The sequence below is a fragment of the Uloborus diversus genome, chromosome 2, assembly GCF_026930045.1.
Source record: "Uloborus diversus isolate 005 chromosome 2, Udiv.v.3.1, whole genome shotgun sequence".
Classification (NCBI taxonomy): Eukaryota; Metazoa; Arthropoda; class Arachnida; order Araneae; family Uloboridae; genus Uloborus; species Uloborus diversus.
The window spans coordinates 51,706,296-51,728,823 of record NC_072732.1 but is presented as its reverse complement, the minus strand read 5'-3'; the positions used below and the strand labels follow the sequence as shown (position 1 = coordinate 51,728,823).

At 31.1% G+C, this 22,528-nt stretch overlaps 1 protein-coding gene across 1 annotated transcript; it reads left to right on the top strand.

Annotated features, from left to right (window-relative positions):
* Nucleotides 1–1,736: 1,736 nt before the first annotated feature.
* On the top strand, nt 1,737–21,772 carry LOC129217030 (uncharacterized). The gene is made up of 2 exons (XM_054851263.1): nt 1,737–1,895; nt 20,148–21,772. The coding sequence occupies exons 1-2, from the start codon at nt 1,881–1,883 to the stop codon at nt 21,162–21,164; spliced, it is 1,032 nt and encodes a 343-aa protein (XP_054707238.1). The 5' UTR covers nt 1,737–1,880; the 3' UTR covers nt 21,165–21,772.
* The last annotated feature ends 756 nt before the right edge of the window (nt 21,773–22,528 follow it).

Sequence of the window (22,528 nt, the reverse complement as noted above, 5' to 3'; positions counted from 1 at the left end):
AAAAATGACCATATTTTTAATTAAGTTAAAAATTGTTGCCTTTAACTTATATGACACTACTGTTGTTGTTTACGTGTCCGTAGTTAATAACCTTGGAAGGATTGAGAGCCATTGCCTTGAGATTTTGGATTTTTATATTTATTCACATAAGACAACATGAGAAAGATTTTCAGCGTAAAGAAAGGAAATATACCACTCAGAGCATCCGAGTTACCGAACCCACGTTTACCGGCATTGGAAGTAAAGTTACTACCACAAAGCCATGAAGTCCCCCATCACATAATGAATGAGGCATAATGAGTGAAAAAGTTTACAAAATCATTCCAATAAATTAATGAAAAAAAAATTCTTTCGTAAAAATTATCATTTTCGTAAAATTGCAATTCACTGAAATTAAAGGCACCGTGAAAATTCGTTTTGACATACGCTTTAGAAGAGAAGCGTATTTTAAAGAATAATTTTTAATTTTAAGAATAAGCTTTTTTAAGAATTATAAAGAATTAGCTTTGTCATAAAATTTGTGATTCTTTTTCGTAGGAATATATGTGTAGTTTCAGCTGATTCAACTGAAGTGAGTATTTTGATGACAAGATTTTTTTCTTCGGTAATAATTTGTCTTCGCTGTAACTGTAGTAGATGTTTCAATAAAATACTTTTTTATCAGGAGTGGCACAGATTTTCATTCTGTTCTTTAAGTACTGAGTATTTCAACAAAATTATTTATTCTTTGGGTTGGGAGATTTTGACTTGATTCTGATTCAGCAATCAGGATTGCTCATAGTGGTCATATTGCCCAATGTCTTATGATTGTCAAAACCTACTCTCCTTGAAAACGGTAGCCAGCGAGTAACGTGATCGTTATCATGTTTTTGCATGTACAAATACAGTGCTTATTTTTATTGATTACTTTTTGTTCTGCTTAGAAATATTTTGAGACGATAAATCTAAGTTTAGTGATATTTCTATTTCTTTGCTTCTTTTATTGGCAGTATCTTTCGGATTGGAGAGTTAAAAGTAATTATCATATTTTTTCAAACTTAAAACGCTTTTCTACGGCGATTTTAAGTGATTCTAAGCGTACTTAAATTAGATGTTATTTCCTTTGAAAGAGAGAATTTTTACAGACAGGTGTGATCTTTATATCAGGATTTTTTTTAATTACTTTATGGACTATGTTTGGATCTTAGACAAAACTATATGTGCACAATTTAACTAACGAAACAAAATCTTTCTTTTTATTTCGGAGTGGAAAGGGAAACTTACACTTGCTCTAAGAGTTTTTTTATTTAGTTTTATAGCACGAGCAGAGCCGTGCGGGTATTGTGCTAGTTAATATATAAAGATAATTTAAACTAGAACAATCACATTTTTCCTCTATCAGGACTCAAAATCTCTTACTTTACTCCCAGCCTTCATATGAATGAACAAATACCATTGTGCCTCCCCAGACACCTCTAAACAACTTCCTTCCTTTTAAAATGTTCCGTTAATAAATATCACTTACAAATCAAGCGAGCATATTTCTCCTAAACTTCCGATGTCAAGGTAGGAAAAAAAGCATCGTTAGTCCTTCCGACCCGCAGGCATGCCAGCCTTTTATTCATATTTTGCACTGTTTTCCAAACAACGAGCAATTCCAAGCAACCGCAAGGCTGCCTCCGAGCGCATGCGTCGTTTCCATGGCAACGATCTATGACTGGTGTTTTCAGTTTTGTATAAATATGCGGGACGCTAGAGCTGGGATTCACACACATGATAGTAGTTATAGGTAGATAGTAGTAGTTTATGTATTTTTCGTTGCTTTCATTCTCAAACTGATGAATCTGGAAAGTGCTTGAACTTGAATAAATATATTGTTGCCGTTTTTCAACGGTAGAAAAATGGCAGTTCTAATGGTAAGTCGATACTATTTTTCTACGAAATTAACATTGAATTAAAATAAGTTTATTATCGGAATATTAACTGAAATAACTGGTTTCGGAAGAATTTAAAACAAAATTATTTCCACTTTTTTCACATGAGGCTTTTAATGAAATTTTATTGCAAAAGGCGAATACTTCTTCTCAAATTTTATTCGCATAAAATAAAATGTCTTGCAAGTTTTGGAGAATGTTAAACTAGTTTTTCATCAAATTTTTCTTGCTTTTTTTTATTGTCATTGAAAACAAGGAATGCCGTTTTAATATCATACAGTATTTCAAAAGTTGCTTTTTTTACATGAACTTTTTTTTTAACCGACATTCGCACGCATAACTTTTACTTGCAAAGAGTGAAACTTTATGATGGATTATTTTTCTTCTGCAATAAAAACAGTTAAAACCATATTTTTGTCAATATTGGACTCATATCCAGAAAAATATTTTCTGTGAAGTACGAATCGTGCTGCTGTAAAAAATTTTGGTTTATTCTCTTTCGCATAACATTTCTTTCATATGAAAAGTCAACAAACTTGTAGTTAATTTTCCTATAAAATTTCTTCTATATATAAAAAAGATACATATAACTATTTTATTTTGATGGAGTATACTTTATACAAGAAGTTCATGATTGCTGTCATTTTAGTGTAATTTCCTTTACAATGTAGAAAATTTTTGTTCTAAATTTCTTTTTCTTAAAAAGATCTTGATTATTTTGTTTTGGATAGGGAGCACATGTATAACTGTTTTCCTTTTCTTTGATTTTCTTTTCATTTCTCTCTCTGTTAAAAAAAAATGGATATTCAATAATTAGTTTTCATAATTTCATGCACGTTCGAAAAGTGTTTCAGTACCTTATTATTCTGTACGAAAAAAAGCTATGTTTATTTTCTTCAGGTTGGAATTCCTTTGATACATAGTATCTGTAGCTAATTTTTGTTTTGTATTGTTATTATTTAAAACTCTAGTTGTTGCTTTTTTTTTTCACGGAGAGAGTTCTTTTTTTTAATGTTTGCATAGCAAATATTATATTATTAAACACATTTATTGTTGCTTTTTTCCTTTCTTTTTCTTTTTTCTTTCTCTGATTTTTTTAATAAATGTTTATTTTTCTTCAGGATGCCGTTCGTTTTTCTTTTCTTGTTCTCCTTTCGTTTCTCTCCCTCTCTTGAGTGTTCGAATATCTATTTATTTTTCTTTACAATGTCTTGTTTTTTTCCTTGTTTTATATTTTCTTTTCTTTTCTCCTTCCCTCTCTCTTTCTGTATATATAAATATAACTGTCTCTCATTAGTTAATTTAAAGAATACCTAGTTATTTCATAGAATAACTAGTTTAAGTGTCAAATTAATAACATACTACACACTTTAACGGGCACGATCAGTTATTTCGTGGAATAACAAGGTATTCTATAAAATAACTGCATTATATACTTTAACGGTAATATATATCTATACATATACATCTGTTTCTCTCTCATGACTATTCGAATAACTAGTTATTTTCTTTAGAATGTCTTACTTTTAATTTTTTTATAACCTTTTTTTGTCTTTACTTCTTATCTCTTTGTCTTTCTCTTCAATATTCGAATATTTGTTTATTTTGATTTAGAATGTCTTGCCTTTTGTTTTGTTTCCCTTTTTCTTCTCTTTTCTCCTTCCCTCTCTCTCTCTCTCTTGAATGTTCGGATAACTATTTATTTTTCTTTAGAATTTCTTGTTTTTCTTCTTTTTATTTTCCTTCATCTTACCTTTTCTATTTCTCTGTCTTTCTTGAATGTTCGAATATTTTTTATATTTTTTTACAATATTTTGCTTTTTCTTCTGTTTTCTTTTTCTTCAATTTTCTTCTTCTCTCTCTCTCTCTCTCTTGAATTTTCGAATATCTATTTATTTTTCTTACGAATATCTTGTGGTATAAAACTTCACAGAACTTTTTTTTTTCCGATCACTTACTCTGCACGTAAAAATTACCTTTGCTTTATTTTATGAGGCATTTTTTATGTAAAGAAAGTCAAGAGTTACTGATTTTTAATCGTATAATTTTCTTTAAATATCATTTGCATAAAATAGTAGTTAATTATTTTCCTTTAAAATAATTGAAGTCGAATATAGTACTTCACTGATGCTAATAGTAACAAGAACTAAAAAATTCATACTCCAAGTATGCTTGGATTGTTATTATTATTTATTTACTTATTTATTTATTATTATTTTTTTCGTAAAAATATATGCAGTAAAATATTAAAGTAATTAATACTTAAAACTGCTATTAAGAAAAAAATCATACTATCTAATAATGCAGCAGTTTATACAAGAGTTTACTTCGAATTATCGCCTTGTTAAGTTTTTTAACAAATGTGTTTAACAGAAAATGCATTATCAAATTAAAATTGCAACGAGATTAAGAATTCAAAATGAGAAGAAAGCAGTACTAAGTTTTTATTTCAGAAAAAGAGGAAGAGGGGAAAAAAACAAAGTTATTTGATCACGAGAACATTTAGATAGTCAGTAGTGTTTAAGAAAATTTTTGAGTCACTAGGAGTGTGAGGGAGTATTATGGTATCACAACAAACCCTTTTTAATCCAGACCCTATTAAACAGACCGTCCATTAAACCGGTCAGCCGTCTAGATGTGCGTACTCTGTAAATAAAATGGGATCTATCACAGCAATGTATTTCTGTATCCCGTATTTTGAATTTTTATTACGTAATTTTGCAGTTTTCTTTTATAGTTTCACATCCTCATGAATTTAAAATGCAATTTTTACTGTGTATAGTAGTTTGTTTATGTACCTTGATTAATTTATAAGTTATTTTGTTTAATCCGTACTTTCATTAATTCGGACGACTAGGATATCCATTAGTCAAAATTAAGAAGATTCTACTGTATTTATTTCAGTATAAGTAAATGTAACGCATGAGGTTTTTGTCTCCCCCCCCCCTTTCTTTTCCTTCTTTTTTTAAAAACTTGTAAGGCGGAAAAAGGGGTAAAATAGGAACTGTAACGAAGTTTCTTTTTTAAGGTAGAGCATAATGTTCAAGCTTGTCACAACTGTGCAGCAATATTTTAATATCACTTTGAAATAATTAAGTTACAGCTGTAATACTCTCTCGTAGTTGCATGTCTACTTGTAAACATAATATCGGTAAATAAATTTGCAAATCAATGATATTTTACGTTGCCCAGAATAAATATTTCAGCCATTTAAAAAGTTAAAATCCTGAGTTTTATGTGTTTTGTATAGGGGTTATTTCTTGTCATTTGATATTTTAATCACTGAATCTATCATTTTATTATTATTATTTATTTATTTTGTAAAATGAAGATTAGTTACTTTTTGCACTGTGAACAATTAATATGTCTTGTTGTTCCACTATACCGTAACTAATGCCTGTAAATTATTCTCGCTTAGTGATTGGTAGGTAGCGAGTGACGTGATCTATTGCTTGACAAATTTGTAGAAAAATATTTTTCTTTTATTTATCTTTCGGCAATTTCAAAAATTATTTTGGACTGGATATTCTTTATATTTGTCTATTTTTCTCTGTATTTTTGAATTTCGGGATTTTTAATAGGACAGAACAGGCAGCAACTAAGGTCTGCTGTATTTTAGGGGCAAACAATTTAACCTTAAATGTTTCGTCACTATTGTTATGAAAACTGTAATTTAATTGTCAATCTTCACATCTCTTTTTCTCATTAAAAAATAACATTTCTTTTTTTATTTATTTCTTGAAAATAACACATGTACCAAGTAAGCAATAAATTAGCTTCTCCTGAACCTTGTCATCACAATAAAATATACAAAACAGATTATTTTAACTTATTTTATTTTTATTTTATTTATTTATTTTTCCTCTATTTTGACGGATTAAAGTTTTCTCTCTCAAAGATTTGAGCCTGGAATTTTTTTCTTGCTATGTTTTTTTTCTCTTTTCAATTTTCTGTGCTCCCTAGTTGATTACTCTATGTTTTAAAAACTATAGCTTTGTAATATCACTGAAACCTGTTTTTGTGGAGTCCTTTTTTTTTTTTTTTTTTTTTTGTGCTATTTTTTTGCACGAACTTTTTTTGTGCGGTATATGAAAGTTTCAATCTGATTGGGACTCAATTGACAAAATTATTTATAAAACGGGCGAAGTTATTCATAAAATGAACGGGTTTTTTATATGGTCTCTATCTGCCGCACAAGAACAGGCTTGAGTGTATTTCCTCAATGTTTTTTTCAATTTTTTTATTCACATAAAGTATGATGTAAAAAGAATATTAATAAATCAGAACAGTTTGAAAGTTACACCAGACTGTATAAAACAAACATCGAAAAGAAATATTTACCTGTAAGTAATGTGCACAATTGCACGCAGTGAATAAACCATGCAATTTTAAAAAATGTTAAATATATGTGCAGTGAAATCCCGTTACAACGAACTTCAATGGACCGCAAATTTTGTTTGTTGTAACGAGAATTTCGTTGTAACAGATTTCAAACAATGACTATTGGATATTAAATCAGGACCGAAAATTTATTCGTTGAAACGGAAATTTCTTTGTATCGGTATTCGTTGTAACGGAATTTCACTCTATAAAGAAAGTTTGCTAGAAAATGTATTAGTATAAAAAATTCATTTTGGTGCAAAATAGATATCAATTATTACGTTCTAAATGATTTTAATAAAATATAGTTTTCATAAAAATGTTCTTTAGTTAGATATGACTTAAAGAAATATATTCAAAATTACCGTATTTTATAACCAAAGATAAATGTTACTTTAAAAATAACACTATGACTCATCATCCACTTTCAATGCAATCCAGAATGTCAAAGGAATATTTCTAAGAATGATTAACCAGAGCTAAAAATCAATGTAAATTTAATGAATCTCAAAATATTGTTCCATTTCAGCGGAGTTGATTCGTTAAAAGCGAGTTATGGTCCAATTGTCCCAAATAAAGTATTTCAGGTTTCTTCGTAAATTCCAGTTTCTCTCATTAAATCAGAGCTTGTTATAAGCGAATTCGGGTGTATAACTTTTTAAGAATTAAAGCAGTGTTTTGAAAAAAAATATGCCTTAAATGAAAATTAAATAAAGTAGGGTATTACACTAATTTTTTAACAGTGTATTTGCTTTTTATTTTTAAATACAAGTATTTTTTATACAAGCATTTAAAATACAAGTGTTTTCTTGTCTTTAAATACAAGTATTTTTTGAAGCATCATGCATGCTATTTTGCTTAATGTTGCGATTGCTTACATTTCTTGCGCTATAGATAATAATAATGCTTGTTTCATGTATTGCGGTAAATCTTTTAAAGTATTCCAATTTATTACTTTTTTTTATTTTTTAAGAGTAAACACAAAATTTGAAAAGAAAATCTGAAATACATGCAAAACCATAATTTTATAAAACATATAGAGTAACCAACTATTATAGAACATTGAAATGCGAACAGAGAAAAATCATTGAGCGAAGGAACTTTAATTTTTCAGAAAGTACTTATGTTCACTGTTTTGTACTTATTTTGTGATCACAGCGTCAATTACTGGACGATGGGTAGCTACTTTTTCTGCTTTAATTGGTACGTACTTGCTTTCAAGGATAGAGACAAATTGATTTAAAGTAAAATTTGCCGCCAGTAAAATTTTGTCACCCAAGCTGCTAAGGCACCATTCTGCCTTATTAGAAATTCGACAGTCAAAAAAAAGTACAGAAACAATACAAACAATATCAAATCCGAAAGAAATGAAGAAATTATTTGAAATGGATCGAAAAAAGGAAAAATACAATAGTTTTTAGAAAATTTTTCGAGCTCTTGCAATTGATCCCGTGATTCTATAGCTATTAATCGCAAAGTGACAAATGAGAAAGACATTAGATACGGTATTGTGAAAACAATAAAATTTTAAATGACATCGAATCGTTCTTTGAAACTGTTAGGCACCACTTAGAACTTCATTCCGAGAACTAAGTTCTTTAAACACAAATACGTATTTTAAATTCGAGCGGGTTTTTTTAAAATCTTCTTAGTATTCATGGAGCAAAAAACAAAAAAAAACAAAGTATTCAAATAAATTACAACAAAAATTTCCTGAAAATGTAAAAAAATAATAAAAAAACAAAAAAATAATGATAACAAAAAAAAAAAAAAAAAAACGAACAAATTATGAAATTATGAATGTTTTTAATATCAGTTCTTCATAATATACTGCTAGATCCTAGTACTTTTAAGCAGAAAATAATTTAAAAGATGATATTTTCTTAATGGTTTATTTAATTTTTTAACCGCAGTAGAGAAAAAAATGTATTAAAGATTAAAATTTATATTTAATATAATATTATATATGAGGGGGAGTGCCAAGAAAGAAGCATCAAAGCAAGAACGATTCCTTAACAATATATCTATACTAATATCATAAAGAGAGAGAGCGGATTTTTGTGTGTTTATAGATTCGAGGTAATCTCAGGAACCACTACAGCTATTTGAAAAATTCTTCAACTACATAAAAGGTGCATTCTTACTGAGTGACATGGGCTATAATTTATGCATATATATGTATTTATACTATTTTTTAAAACCAATAGTTTGTCTTCGCTACCAGTTTTTGTGTCGTACTGTTTTGTTTTAATATACGTAAAAACAGCTTTTGACTGTCCTGCATCCGTAATGGCAAAATAAATGACGATTCGAACAGAATGCTGAGGTTTAGAAACACATGAAAGGAGTAAATATCACGATGCCAACGTGAGAACCGCTAAAACCTTTGCCTTTATTTGAGGCTGCAGATTATTAGGTAGCATCTCTTAGCATAAAACACTGCAAACCAATTAGTCACAGAATGCTAATGCCTCAAAAGTTATTCAAGCGAATTATAAGTGAGATTCGCATTGAACAAATTAGTGTCTTAATTCAAGCAGTGCATAGTCTAAATTAATCCGTGCATCTAAAGGTTGCACTTTTGCATGAATTTCGGGCTATCTTTTAAGGTTTTTTATTCATGCTAAAATCGAAATGAAAAACATCCGCTAATGAATCTACTTAAGTACATGTAGTTTAGCAAATTCTAAACTTAAAGAGTAAGTGCGCTCAATTACCCTACTTTCAAAGTCAAGAGTTACAACAATGATAATCAAATTACATTCGATAGAAAAGAAATTGACAAAGAGGAAAAAGAAATAAAATTATTTGGAGAAATATTCTTCATGATCGTACTTAGGCATTTAAAACAATATAATTGAAGAATATAGCTCACAAATATAATACCAGAAAGAAATTGCGAAAAAAATAAAATAAAAATAAAATAAAATAAAAACCATGTAGAGGCATATGAAAAAAGCAAATTTTCAGAAGAAAACGATTACAAGAGGTTGAAAAACATCTCGGGATTGAGAAAGACTCAACTCTTAGTCGAATTACAATATTTATCCTATTAGCCAATCGGAGTTTTGTCACGTAAGAGTTCATTTAGAACATTTTCTTGGTCCAACATATTTCCAAAGTCTTTTGACAATTAAAGGTCCTGCCGACCTACCAAGCAGGAATTTCAGAAGTTGCTCTTATAGAGGACAATAATCCTCTGAAACTAAGCCTTTTTGATACATGTAGCTTACTTACTTCGCTCCTAAACGCGGAGAACTGTTTATAACTGTTTTAACTTTTATGTCAACTTTTAGATCCTATTGCTATATGGCTAACGTTTCAAAAAGTTTTTTATGACGACCTATTGCAAGGAGAACTTCATCAGAAATACTATGATTGTCGTTCAATATTAAATGACACAGTTATAAAAAAAAAAAAAAAACGAAGAGTTGCTGTATATTTCCGTGGAACGTTTCGATATTTCACAGGATTTTATTCTCTTTCTGGGAAAAATCAAATATCTTTGTCAAAAAGCTTCCTGAATTTCTAAAAGTTATACGAATGCGTACTTCTCACTGTTGTGAAAAATATATTTTGCTATCAGTATAAAGTTAACTGAACGTATTTAATAAGTGTATCGGCGTCAGCTCGAGTACGGTCTTCCGTAAATCCGCAAGCGAGTTAGATTTATGGCGCAATTTCGTCATTGCTGTGGCCATTATTGTAAAGAAGTTTTTGGAGAACTTCTGACGAAGCTATTATATTACACCTACTAAACATTCCAGATAACACGACTATCTTTAACCGGGAAGGTAACGGTTTTCTTCAGAAATAATCCAGGATCATTTCAGGAAGGTTACTGAATTTTAGCAGAAAACATTTTTTTTTTTTTTGCAAGGTACGTTCCATGCAGAAATTTGGCACATCAGCTGAACATTATTGTCCAGGAACGTTTCTTAATTGTTTTTACAGTGTATAAACGAAAGTCTAATTTAAATATAAGGCAAAATTTTAGCGGAAGTAGTGACTTTTAGCGGAAACTCAATAGGATACTTTTTTCCGCCATTGTCGCAGAAAATCATTGAAAACAATTCTATAAAAACAAGATTGGTACATGAAAACCAGGAACGCAAATTACTTTTTCACGGCATACCCAGTGGAACGGGAAAATTTAATAAATGCAACAGTAGTTAAAAATCAATCACCAGGCGTTTGCGATGTTTCTTTTACGAAACTGCCAAGACTTTACTAAGTGGTGAAAAAACTGACCGTACCACATTTAAACTACTTTGAATATCACCTCCAGAAAATCTTCGCATGTTCCACAAGTAAAGACGGGCAATCGGGAAATTTTCTTCAAGAGGATGTCTCCTTATGCTGTACAAATGTTCGATGAACCACCATTTGGCCATAAAAGACGTAGAAAGAACCCTAAAAGGCCAAAAAGTTTCAGACAAAACTATGAGAGGTGTCACCTTTGTATTTGACGGTACTTTTATCAAACTCTTCATGTGGAGCCCTAGAGAAAGGCGTGAAGATATACTTCAAGCCTGATTAAATTCGTCTCCTCTTAGGAGCCCTTTACAATCTCTGTATCTTAAGAAAAACTATAAGAGCCCGTTTCAGAGATGGTGGTAAGCAAAAGCATTACTCGAGTCTTTTACGGCAAGAAAGTAACCGGAAAACACATGGCACAGGATATCTTTTAAAAATACATGAGTTGGTAATTTCTCTCTAAATGATTTGATCCTGATTGTTTATCCTGAAACCAAGACACTTTGCCAACAAAATTACACGTGGTTGTGCGAGAGGACAATTGTTTCTGCCACGAACTCTTTGTATCATGCACATGACTTCCTTAACTCCCTTAATTCCTCAGGATTTCTCTTCATGCTATTATAATTAAAGGCGATAGCCAAAAAAAATTTATTGCGCAACTTTAATTTGAATAATCTATGCAATGGCAAATCAGACCCCTACTAAAATAACCAACGAATAATATGATTGAGAGTATTGTTCTTACAACCTCTGCAAGAGATGAGTTGACTCATTTTCCTTACATCACCATGGTCCCTGCATAATGAATTTTCCAATTTAAGTGATCATAGTTTCCAATGAAAATTCTTCATGCCATCACCATCACAAAATCTGAAGTTCAATCGTACAACTATACGATATATAGTACAACGTTGCATAAGGGAAGATTGTATTGTTCACTGGGGATTCTATATTCGTCTCTCTTGATCAGGAAATGAGGTAAATAAATTTCTTTCGAAAATTGTGAAAACGAAATGAAAAAATGTTGCCTATTATTAAATTTTAAACTAAAAAGTACCTGCATAAAATTTATTTAAGATAGATAAGTTCTTTTTTTTTTTTTTTGACTCGAACAAGGTTGGGACGGGGCACTATTATTATTAGTCCAGTCAATGAGTGCTCAAAACAGGGGTGTAGCGTGTATGGAATATGCGAAAATTTTTGACTTTAGATTATTGTTAGGGGTAGTTAGTAAGCAAACATACTAAAAGTCCCCGGCCTTAGGGGGTGAGCTAAAGGTAGGAGGGAGGGGGAAGAAAATTTTGGATTTTTCGAGAAAATGTCGGAAACGGTAGAAAAAATGAATTTAAAATGAAAATTCAAGCTAAATAAATTTTCTACGAAACTGTTTCTACACATATTTGTCAAATTTCTAATAATTTTCCGGGCATATGATATGAAAAATCGATTATTTAGGGAAAAATTCTCTCTTTTTGTGAAACATTTGCCCCTAGTGCCTCCCAGAATGAGTATTTATGAAAATTGTCGGTAACAAAGTTGTAGAGAATAAAATTTCCTTCAGTTTGATATGCTACTTTGTTATATTTTATTCAACCTATCGAAAGTTACAGAATTTCAAACACGCACTATCATGACAAAAAATGGAACACTTGCCATTCAAAAATTTTAAACTGACTCGAAAAGATCGCGCAATTTTTCTTTCCTCAATGAATTTGACAATCCTGATGGACAATAAAGAAGTATTTGGGGATTACTACAACACAAATAATGTTTAGGGGGGGGGTGAAATTGTGACTTTGTGACAAGGGGGAAGGAAAGAGTAAGAAATGTGACATCAAGCGTTTTTCTATACGAATATGTTCATGAAAAGTAGCTTGCAAAACGAACTTTGTGACAAAGGGGGAGGGGTCAAAAAAAGTTGAAAAAAAGTATAACATCATTTATGGACAGCCTCTTACCATGAAATCGGACGGTGCAGAACTACGTATAGGTATGTAGCTTGAATTAGCTCCATAACTCATGGCATTGTTTAATGAAAGTAAACTGAGGAAGTGCAGAAAGCCAGCACTTCCTCCAACTAAATAAATTAATACATATGGATTAATTAAAGAATTAATAAATTGAATCATTAGCGAATGATTTAAGAAATGTGTGAATGATTTAGTGAGAGATGAGTAAGTGATTGAGTAGATAAAAGAATGCTGAAGAATTTATTATTAAATGAATAAATAAATGACTATGTAAATGAACTTGTAAATGAATGAATAAATAAGGAAATAAACTGTTCCACTTTGCTCCATTAGCACTTGTTAAATTGCACAGCACAATAACTGTCAAAACATGCTTAATGTTCAATAAATAAGCTCTGCACTAACCAGCACTAAATCTTAATTAGTGTTTGAAATGGTAATAACAAGAACTCTCTCATTTTATAGAAAACAAATACTATTTTGTAATATCACACAGCATTACGATGCCAACATCATGTTCTTAAAAGGGGGGTGTATGAAATGTACCTTGGTTTACAGCGTTATTTTTAGTACTGGAATCACCAAAATGTCTAATAACACAGTTAAAATATTTTCAGGTGGGTGCCGAGCAACTAGAGTAAAATGTTTAACTGCTTCAATTTCCCTGCGTTATTTCACTTTATTTACCGCCAATGATATCAAAAGAACTGTTCATGCAAAAATTTGCTGTTTGTAAGTAACATCGCAGAATATTTTAAACTTCGGAGTTACTTTTAAAGTATAAATTATTAACTTTATTTGTTTTTAATTTATGAACCCGGCTAGAAACGGTTAATTAAAGCAATATTTCAATGGAAAGAGAAACCAATAAAGAAAAGAACTAACTGCACCAGCCGCATTTGAACCTTTTTTCGAAAACGACGAAAGTACATACATAGTTAAAAAACTTCAAACGGGCAAAAACGTAAAGAATGATTTAATAAATTGCACGAATTTGTAAATTTATTGAAATCTAAAATAAATTTCTAAGCTCAAACGTCACCTTGTTAAAGTTTAAGTCTAATTAGCTTCGTTTTTCATGTGCGTAAATTCGCTTTGCTTAACTATTGACCTGTTCGACAGTAAACTAATGGGAAACAGTTAAATGTACAAAAAAAGAAAAAATTTCCTAATATATACACACAAAATAACTTTCCTCTCATAAGCTTAAATTTAAATACAAACTTTTCAGATTCATAAGATTCATTTCTTGATATCTTTTGCATTGCAATTAGAAAATTTTATCTTCATGTAAAAACTCTTGAGCAGAACAAGAGGCTTAAGTACTCCACTCAAGCTCTTAAAAACCAGTTTTTCATAACCTTTTCCATAAAATTGATTAAAGTTGTTTCAAAGAATGGAATACATTATAAAATGCAAAGAACAACCGTTTCAAAATACAATGTTTCTTTGTGTATCGTCTTAGCACTACCTGCAAAGGGCAGCCATATCTTGATGCAAAAATTAGATCCACCTACGTATCGTTGTCATGGTAACATCAAATCAGATCACGAGAGCGCGTGGGATATGGTTGAATATTGTAAATGTTTAATGGTATTTTCTTTTAAAACAGTCTGGCTGGGGAAAGCAAGACTTCGATCTTTTTCAACCATTTAATCGTGGTGTTAGCTTCCACGTAATCGTTAAACATTCAGGAGGTGGAGATGGGGAGGAATTCCTTAAATCTTTCTTTAAATTAACGTCCTAAAAATGAGAAATGTATTAAAATTGGATGTGAAAGATTCTTTGAATTTAACTATTTAAGTGTAAACAGAAAGCGTTCAAAATACATTGTAAAATATATATTTCTTCAAATTACCAGACTTCTACATTAATTCGTATAGGTACACGTAATATCTTGACATTTATTCGAAATTTACTTTTTGTAGCATTTGAGTTGCTCTTTTACTGATAAAAATAATGAAAAAAAAAAAAAAACTAAATGCTCAAAAAGTAAAATAAATGAAAATAAAGTTTTTTTTATTTTTTGATAAACAAGATACAGAATAGAACTGCATCACCTAAAAATATCGAATTCTCCATATTTATTATAAAATTAAGAGAAAAAAGTATCCATCCAAAAGCATTAAGTTTCAGGTAAAAATCATGTTTAACAAAAATAGCAAGTAATCCCATAAGAAAAAAAAAACACATCTATCTGCGCTTTGCAGAAGTCGAAATGTTTTTAATGGTTACATACAGTCCTTAAGGGTAACTTGCTTTACAATTTCTCTGTATTAAACCACTCATATTTTAAAATTATTAGTGCTCTTATTGTCATAAAGCTTAAAGTCATGAATGTGATATGAAATAAGTAAATTTATTAAACGTAGTGGAACGTAGAACCGGAAAAAGGAAAATAAAAAATATGTCTAAATGTCTAAAAACTCACCATATTTATTTCCGAGAATCAAAAGATTTCTGAAATTTATTACATTGCATAGGTAGAATTTTATAATAAATGACGAAAGATTTCGACAACTAATCGGAATTCAGGAGTTGCTTCCAAACAGTGCCTTCAGAGTTATTGATAATACACTGGGCTTGTACAGTGTTGACAATTCATTTTGTAAAATTCAAAAGTAGAAAACTCATTATTATAACTCATAACCAACAGAGTGCAGCATTTTGAAGTCAAGGAATGACATTGCTGTTCAATCTTTATTGTGAAGGACCTCGCACGCATCAAATCAAAGGAAATTTATTAAAAAAAAAAAAAAAAATGCATGCCTATTCTCTTTCATGGAGCAACTAATATTATGTAAAAAAAATGTGCAGTTAAATATTTGCCTAAAATATCCAATTTAGATGCCACAATGGTTTGACTTATTATTTAAGCCCCCCTTTTTCCCTTTTTTTTTGGTTATTTTCAATTTTTGCTTTGAAAGGATATCGCTAAAAAATCTAGACTAGGTACGTTTTCCGACACCTTTTACATTCCTACGTCATTTCTTTATTGGTTTTCAACTTTGAAACAAAAGTTGCTTCAGTTACATTAATATGAAGAGTAGCTATTAATTTAGAAAATAAAAATTAGTTTAATGTCTTAATAAGGTTGCTAACAAATTAGAAAAGCAAACGTCCGTTCTGTTTAGTTTGATCCTTATAATGTGTTAATAGGAAGTGATACAAAGGAGTATCTGTATTATATCAAGTGACTTTGATTGTAGGTTAAGAACAAAAATGTCTTTCATTTGAATTATTTTCTTTTTTTAAACTAGCAAAGTGATGCAAACAGTTTTAAAAAATGTACACTATCAGATTAAAATAAATGGGAAGATTTCTCCCAGATCAAACATCTGAGAATTAATGTGGTTCTAACCTTCTTAACAGTCATTTCAGCAAGAAAATTAAAAAACACATTAAATTGAAATGTGAAAGTAAAAAAGAGTTATGCATTATTCAGTAAATTACCGCCCATTAGCCAGGGCTAAAGCAGAAATACGTGAGCAGAAATCACGTAGAGTTATGCATTATTTTAACATTTTGATCTAAGAAAGCAAATAAATCAATTTATTTCTGAGTTTGTTATTAAACAAATAGCACAGGCGAGAAGAGCTAGGGAATTTTTTTTTTAAATCCTTTTTTGCCTGAAAACACCACATCACATGGGATCGCTCCTTGATTCTGCTTGAAAAAGGCTAAAGAATAGAGAGTATTGATTCTACTTGATACCATGCTATTACTTTGTACTCAGCAGTTAAATAAATGTTTGAATATTAAAAAGGGATGATAGGTTCAACCAACTTAGTTTCCCCTATGTTTCACAGCAGGTGGTTTTCTTCGTCATACGTTGTAGCATTTAAATTTCTTATTTTGAAACTTAAGTTTGTTATATTATGCTCTTTATAAAGAGTCCACAGAGAAAGCAGGAGATATGTCACAAAACATTCCTAACGACTGGTTCACAAATCACGAGTAAAATCGTGAACCGTTCGCAATACGTTTGTAGTTCTTCATCTATTTTTTTCTACTTAGATATTATTATGAAAAAGAAGAACTGTATGCACGCATTTTTTTATTAGGGATGGAATACTCAGTTACCCGTATTAATTTTTTTCATAATTAGCAATAATGTTTTCTTTGACGAATATCTGAAAATTGGGATGAACCAATCGTCACAAGTTTTAAGTGCTTCCCTGAGAAGTTACTTCGAGGAACTCATTCTTGAATTGTAGTTTTTCTAAGAAACGCATCCAAACATTCTTCCGCAGGAAAGCCTTTAAAAACACAAAACACAACATTCATCTTGGCACGCTATCAGACGCTTAAGTGCACATTGTTGCAAGTTAACGATTTCAGTAGTTGCCGACTAGGAAAAGATAGACCATCCAAAAACCATTTCGGAACAAAAGTACTTAAAACATAAAAGTTGATAAAACTTTAAAAAATCCTTTTATTGTTTTTTTAACTCATTTGTTTATTTTATTTTCATTTTTGCATTTTCGTAAAGGTATTTTCCCTGCACCATGAAATTTAATTTTTATTTGTTTAATATTATCTGAAGTAATGTGATTTTCTTGAATTTTTTGACTCAAGGACAGTATATAGTAAATCATTTGTAAAGGCTAAAAAAAAGAATGTCTTTAGTATTTCCTACTGTCATTGTTGCGTAACATATTTATTTGAGGTAATACTTCTTATTAAATATAATCCACTATTTTTATAATTTGGTTGCAAAGTTTTGTAGTACATATGCGAAGTTCTGTAAAAAGAAAAACCTAGAAGTTCATGTACAAGTAAATGAATGTACCTTCCTATAAGTCAGTGTAATGCAAGCTAGTATCAGTCTCTGGTTCGACATTAGTTCACAGATTCTTCTCAGTTATTATGATTAATCTTTCTAAAGTGTACGAGTATCTCTTTAACGTATAAAATAAAAGCAATTTGTTACAACAAAAATAATGTCAAATTCATTCGTCCGATTTGATAGAGTTTAAATATTGTTTAATAAACTGCAGCTATCGAGATTTTTTTCATAGTTTTTTTTTCTCCCTTTCAAATATATTGTTTCCAGGTATGAGAATATAAACGAAGGGAAAATAAAATGCATGCAAAATTACGGAAACAAAAAGTATCCCGTAAATGTTTTAATAATTAAAATCCCGTACTGTTTTTTTATTAAAAATGGTTTACGATTGTATAAATAGTAAAAGCAATTTTTATGCAATACTGTCTGAAAGCACTTGATTTTGCGTCGAACATATTTTGAATTGCTAAGCAATAACTAGAAAATTCTAGAATCAGAATGTACTCTTATGTTATGGGACAAAAGTTCATTCAAAAACAATAAAGCAAATCATTTCAAAAATTTGCTAATTTTTTTTTTTTGTGTGTGTGTTTGATGTCATGGACTGGATGTAACCGTTGTGGTAAAGATTGAAATATTGTACATAATCAATTCTACTGATAAAGTAATCTTAAGTACTGAATAAATATCATGTTTAAAGATGACTTATTAAACAACCTCTAAACGAATGACTAAAGGTAAATTGTCACGAACTCAAATGAATGAACAATTGTCATAAAATTTTTAAAGAATGAAACATTTTTTTAAATACTGATATTTTATTCACACGCATGCTCTATCAACAAGTAAGTATAGGAAACAATTTTAAAAATAAGTTGAATACATTATGCTTCCTATTGTGGTTGTTATGTTTGGGAAAAGGGATTTCCATAATAAAATAGAGCTAAAACCATTTTGCACGCATCGGATTTGTATACACTGACGCGATTTATTTCCAAGAGCACTTATATACATTTGCATGAAATATTTGGATAAATGTTCTTTAGTGATTTGTAAGATAATTTAATCATTTACAAAACGAAAAAAAGGCACAAAGCATAATATTGAGAAAGATATCTCTTGGATTCTTCACAATAGGAATAGGTAATGCATAGCCATGAGCTGAGGTGTGGGTAAGAAATTATAATGAGTCTACCAAGAAGTGTATGGATCTATTGGAAAAATTTACACGATGGTTAAAAATAAGTGTGTACAATTTTAAAGATCCAATGAGTTAAAAAAAAATGAAATTTTAGATTATCTTACTAAAGTTAGAGGTTCACGTTGTAACTCGTATAGAAACAACGAATGTAATAAATATTTCCCACGTCCTATTTTGCTAGGTTTACGCAGTAAAGGAATAAAAAGTAGTTAAAAAGTAACATCTCCTCCTAAATTTAACTTTAATTAGTTATGTAGAATTGACCCTTTTTCTTGGCTTAAGATCGTTAAACTCCGTATGTGCAATTCATTTTGGTTTAAGATTGTGATTAACTGTCGACCAGTTTAATGACTGTCGGCCATTGACTCGTTAAGATTTCGAAAAAAAAAGTGGTCAGTAAGCTTAAAGAGTCAACTGACTACTTGCTACTAACTAAAAATTTGAACTTTCAGGTAGATGTAGATTCAAATAAATTATCTTTTGTCTGGATTAAGTTCAGACAAACCTAAAATCAAAGCAGGTTACACGACAGTTGTCTTCTGAAAGTGGTTCACAAATAGTGCAACTTTTGCGTCTGAAATCAAAATCAGATAAATGAGAAGGCAAAAAGAAATGCATTTTGTGACATATGATTGATTCCATTTATCAGAAATATGTTGCTTTTTTTAGTGCTTTCTGACTTTTTCTAGTTGTTTAGAACGGAGTTTAGCTTTTATTAATCACGTTCTAAAATACTTAACAGATACCTAAAGCATATAGAAACTAAAGAACATTTCGAATGGAATTGATCAGATACTTCTTTTTTAATCTGTAAAAAAAATAGTCTTGTACCACAAAACACCAGAATTTCTTAATCGACACGTGATCAAAGCAAAATATACAACAATAAAGGTGTAGGATAAAATAGTAATCGGATTAACAACTTGCATCTATATTAGCTAACTTTTTCCTGAAAATATGAACTGTATTTGTGCAAACCAAAACTGAAGGCATTTTGTAGTCTACGTAGAACCTAACAACAGCACAACCACTCTACCAGGTGAGGTTTGCCCCTATTCACGTTCTAAGTTACCCCTACTCACGTTCTCTATTCACTAACTATTTCACGTTCCAAGAAACTAAAGTAAAATGTGAATATTTCCTTTCATTAGGAAGGTTTGTCTTCTAATAAAAGGCATCATGTAAAAAACTCTAATTTATAATGTTTTGCTGCCTCTTCAAAATTAGTTCGACGATCTAAAATTCATAAAACAAACTCCTTCATACAATTTAACCTATTCGCAACTCCAGCGCTCGAATACACTACCTTGCGGTGATTAACAATACTACCGAAAAAGGTAAAACATTCCATTCCAGTTGTTTTCTTGGGTTAAATTACAGGCTTCAGAGAGTTTGGGATGTAATGTAATTTCAGAAGAATAGAAAAGAAAGTTTTCCACAAACACAATGAAAAATTACTGTCATTCACTAAGCGTCAAAGCAAGTCAAAAGTAACGGAACGCGTTTGTTTTACTTTTTTCATCCGCCATTAGACAGTGGCTGCAGCGCCCCCTATAGTTTATTGGAGTTGCGAATATACAGCTATTTTTTTATTTACAGTTTACTGTCTTATGGTGTTTTTTCCTCTTTTCCAGAAATTCCTTGTGATACATATCATAGCTACTAGTGCAGTTTTACCGCATGTCTTTGCTGCCTCTGGAAACAAAGGAGATCGTGGGGATGAAGTGACGTTGCAGAGTGTTAGTACTACTGGTTCCAAAGATCTCGTTCGAGAAGCTACTGGGTGGCAACAACCCACGTATGGTACTCAAGTGTGGTACCCATCAGGAGGAGGAAGTAACAAAGGATGGGGCGGCTCAAACGATTATAACAGATACCCAACTTATTATCCTGGTGGAGTTCAAACAGCCGTTGGCGGAAACCCTAGTGCATTCAGCGGTGCTTCATATGCAGGAAACGTTGGCGCATACGGTGGGAACCAACTTGGATATGGTGGAAATTACGGCGGAAGCAAAGGGGGATACACCGGTGGGACAGGTGGTTACGGAGGAGGATCAGGTGGCTACGTCGGTGGAGGTGGTGGATACGGCGGAGGATCAGGGGGATATAGCAGAGGTGGATACGGGGGAGGTGGATACGGAGGAAGTGGAGGTGGTGGATACGGTAACAATAAAGGTTGGTCTACGGGTACTTCTGGAAGTTATGGCAGACCATGGAGCGGCGGGCAGACCAAGGGAGGAGGCTGGTACGGTGGCCAAGGAGGGAGCTATGGTGGCAGTGGAGGTGGTTACGGAGCAGGAAGTGGCGGTTATGGAGGTAATTATGGTGGTAATTATGGTGGTAATTATGGAGGGGGAGGATGGCAACCGGGTGTAGGTGGTGGATCGAGGGGTTGGGGTGGTAATCAGGGTCTTGGTGGTGGAAGCTATGGTGGAAGGCCAGAAGGTGGATATGGCTATGGAAACCAGAAAGGCGGAGGCTATCGCAATATAAATCCCCAAGAAAATTCTTGGGGTGGATACCAAGGCAATTACAAAGGTGTTTCAAGTCCTAGAATGAACAACGTTGGATCCTGGTCTAACACTGGATACAGACCAGGGTATGGCAATAATCAACGTGGATATACCAATAACAACAAAGGATGGTGGTAACCCCAGAAAAAAACTTCATTATCGATTCCTTCCACTATTTTAAGGAGAATAATGAATGTTTGTTATAACTTCAAAAGAAATTAAATCATGTTTGAAAATAATCACTGATATAACTAATATTTCTTCATGTTTATGTTGATTCATTTACAGTTTACAGTAAAATTTCTTTCTTCAATTCTTCTCCCTTCAGAAAAATTAATAAAAAGTAAACGAATTGGAAAAATTAAATAAGTTTATGTTTAAAGTAGTAGTTGTGTTATTATTAGACTAATTTTTGGGAGAACTTTTTCTGGTGATTGCTTGTAAATAGATACATTTTCTGAGGAGTTAATTTTAATGCTACAAGAAAAAGGAATTATTTTGCATAAAGTTATGTAATAATTTCGTGTTCTATTACATTAAACGAAAGACAATCATATTGTAAAAAGTTTTGTTCTCATATTTTTGTACGTCATGTTAAAAATTACGTTTTTCTTTGTTTGATTGTCCCTTGAATTTTGTTAACTGATTGCGATTGAGCTTTTAAGCGTGTGTAAGGTCGCTCAAACATTAGATTATTGTTTGTTATTGCTCATGAATGTATAAAAATAAAAGATAAAAATAGGCAATTGTCTTTGTTTTATTACTTAGTCCTCAATTCTTATGGCACAAAGTTGCTAAGTCAATGCCTTGTGACAGATTTAGAGAAAAGTAATATCTGAGTAGAGTCACAGAGCAGAGCATCATGGCAAATTAAAGACGATAGATTAGTGAAGATTGTTGTATCTTGGGACATTTTTCAGATTTTTGATTTTTAACGTCAATTATTTATATATATATATATATACATATATATATATATATATATATATATATATATATATATATATATATATATATATATATATATATATATATATATATATATATATATATATATATATATATATATATATTAGGGTGGTCCTTATTTTTGAAGTTGTTGATATTTTACGCGACGCCCCCTCAATTTGTTCCATTGTACAAATAAATGATCCTTGCAAAATTTTAAGTCAATCCATTCGAGTTTCAAAGAAAAAATTGCGCATTTTCTCATTTTTATGTTCAAATATTCTTACGTTTCATATTTACAGTAATTTGGAATCTCAATAAATGCTGCTACTTCCAGACTGACCATTCTCTCACTTTCGTTCCGTAAAACTTTACGTGTTACAGAGGGTACATGCACACCAATGTCCTTGGGGCAGATATACTGCTCTTCTGAGCTCGTTCCAAACTAAGCGGCAGGGGAACATTTCTTTCCACCAAGATGGACACAAAGGACTTTAAAGGAAATTAATGAATGGCCTGGGCCATTAATGAATGATCTTTGACAATAACAGATT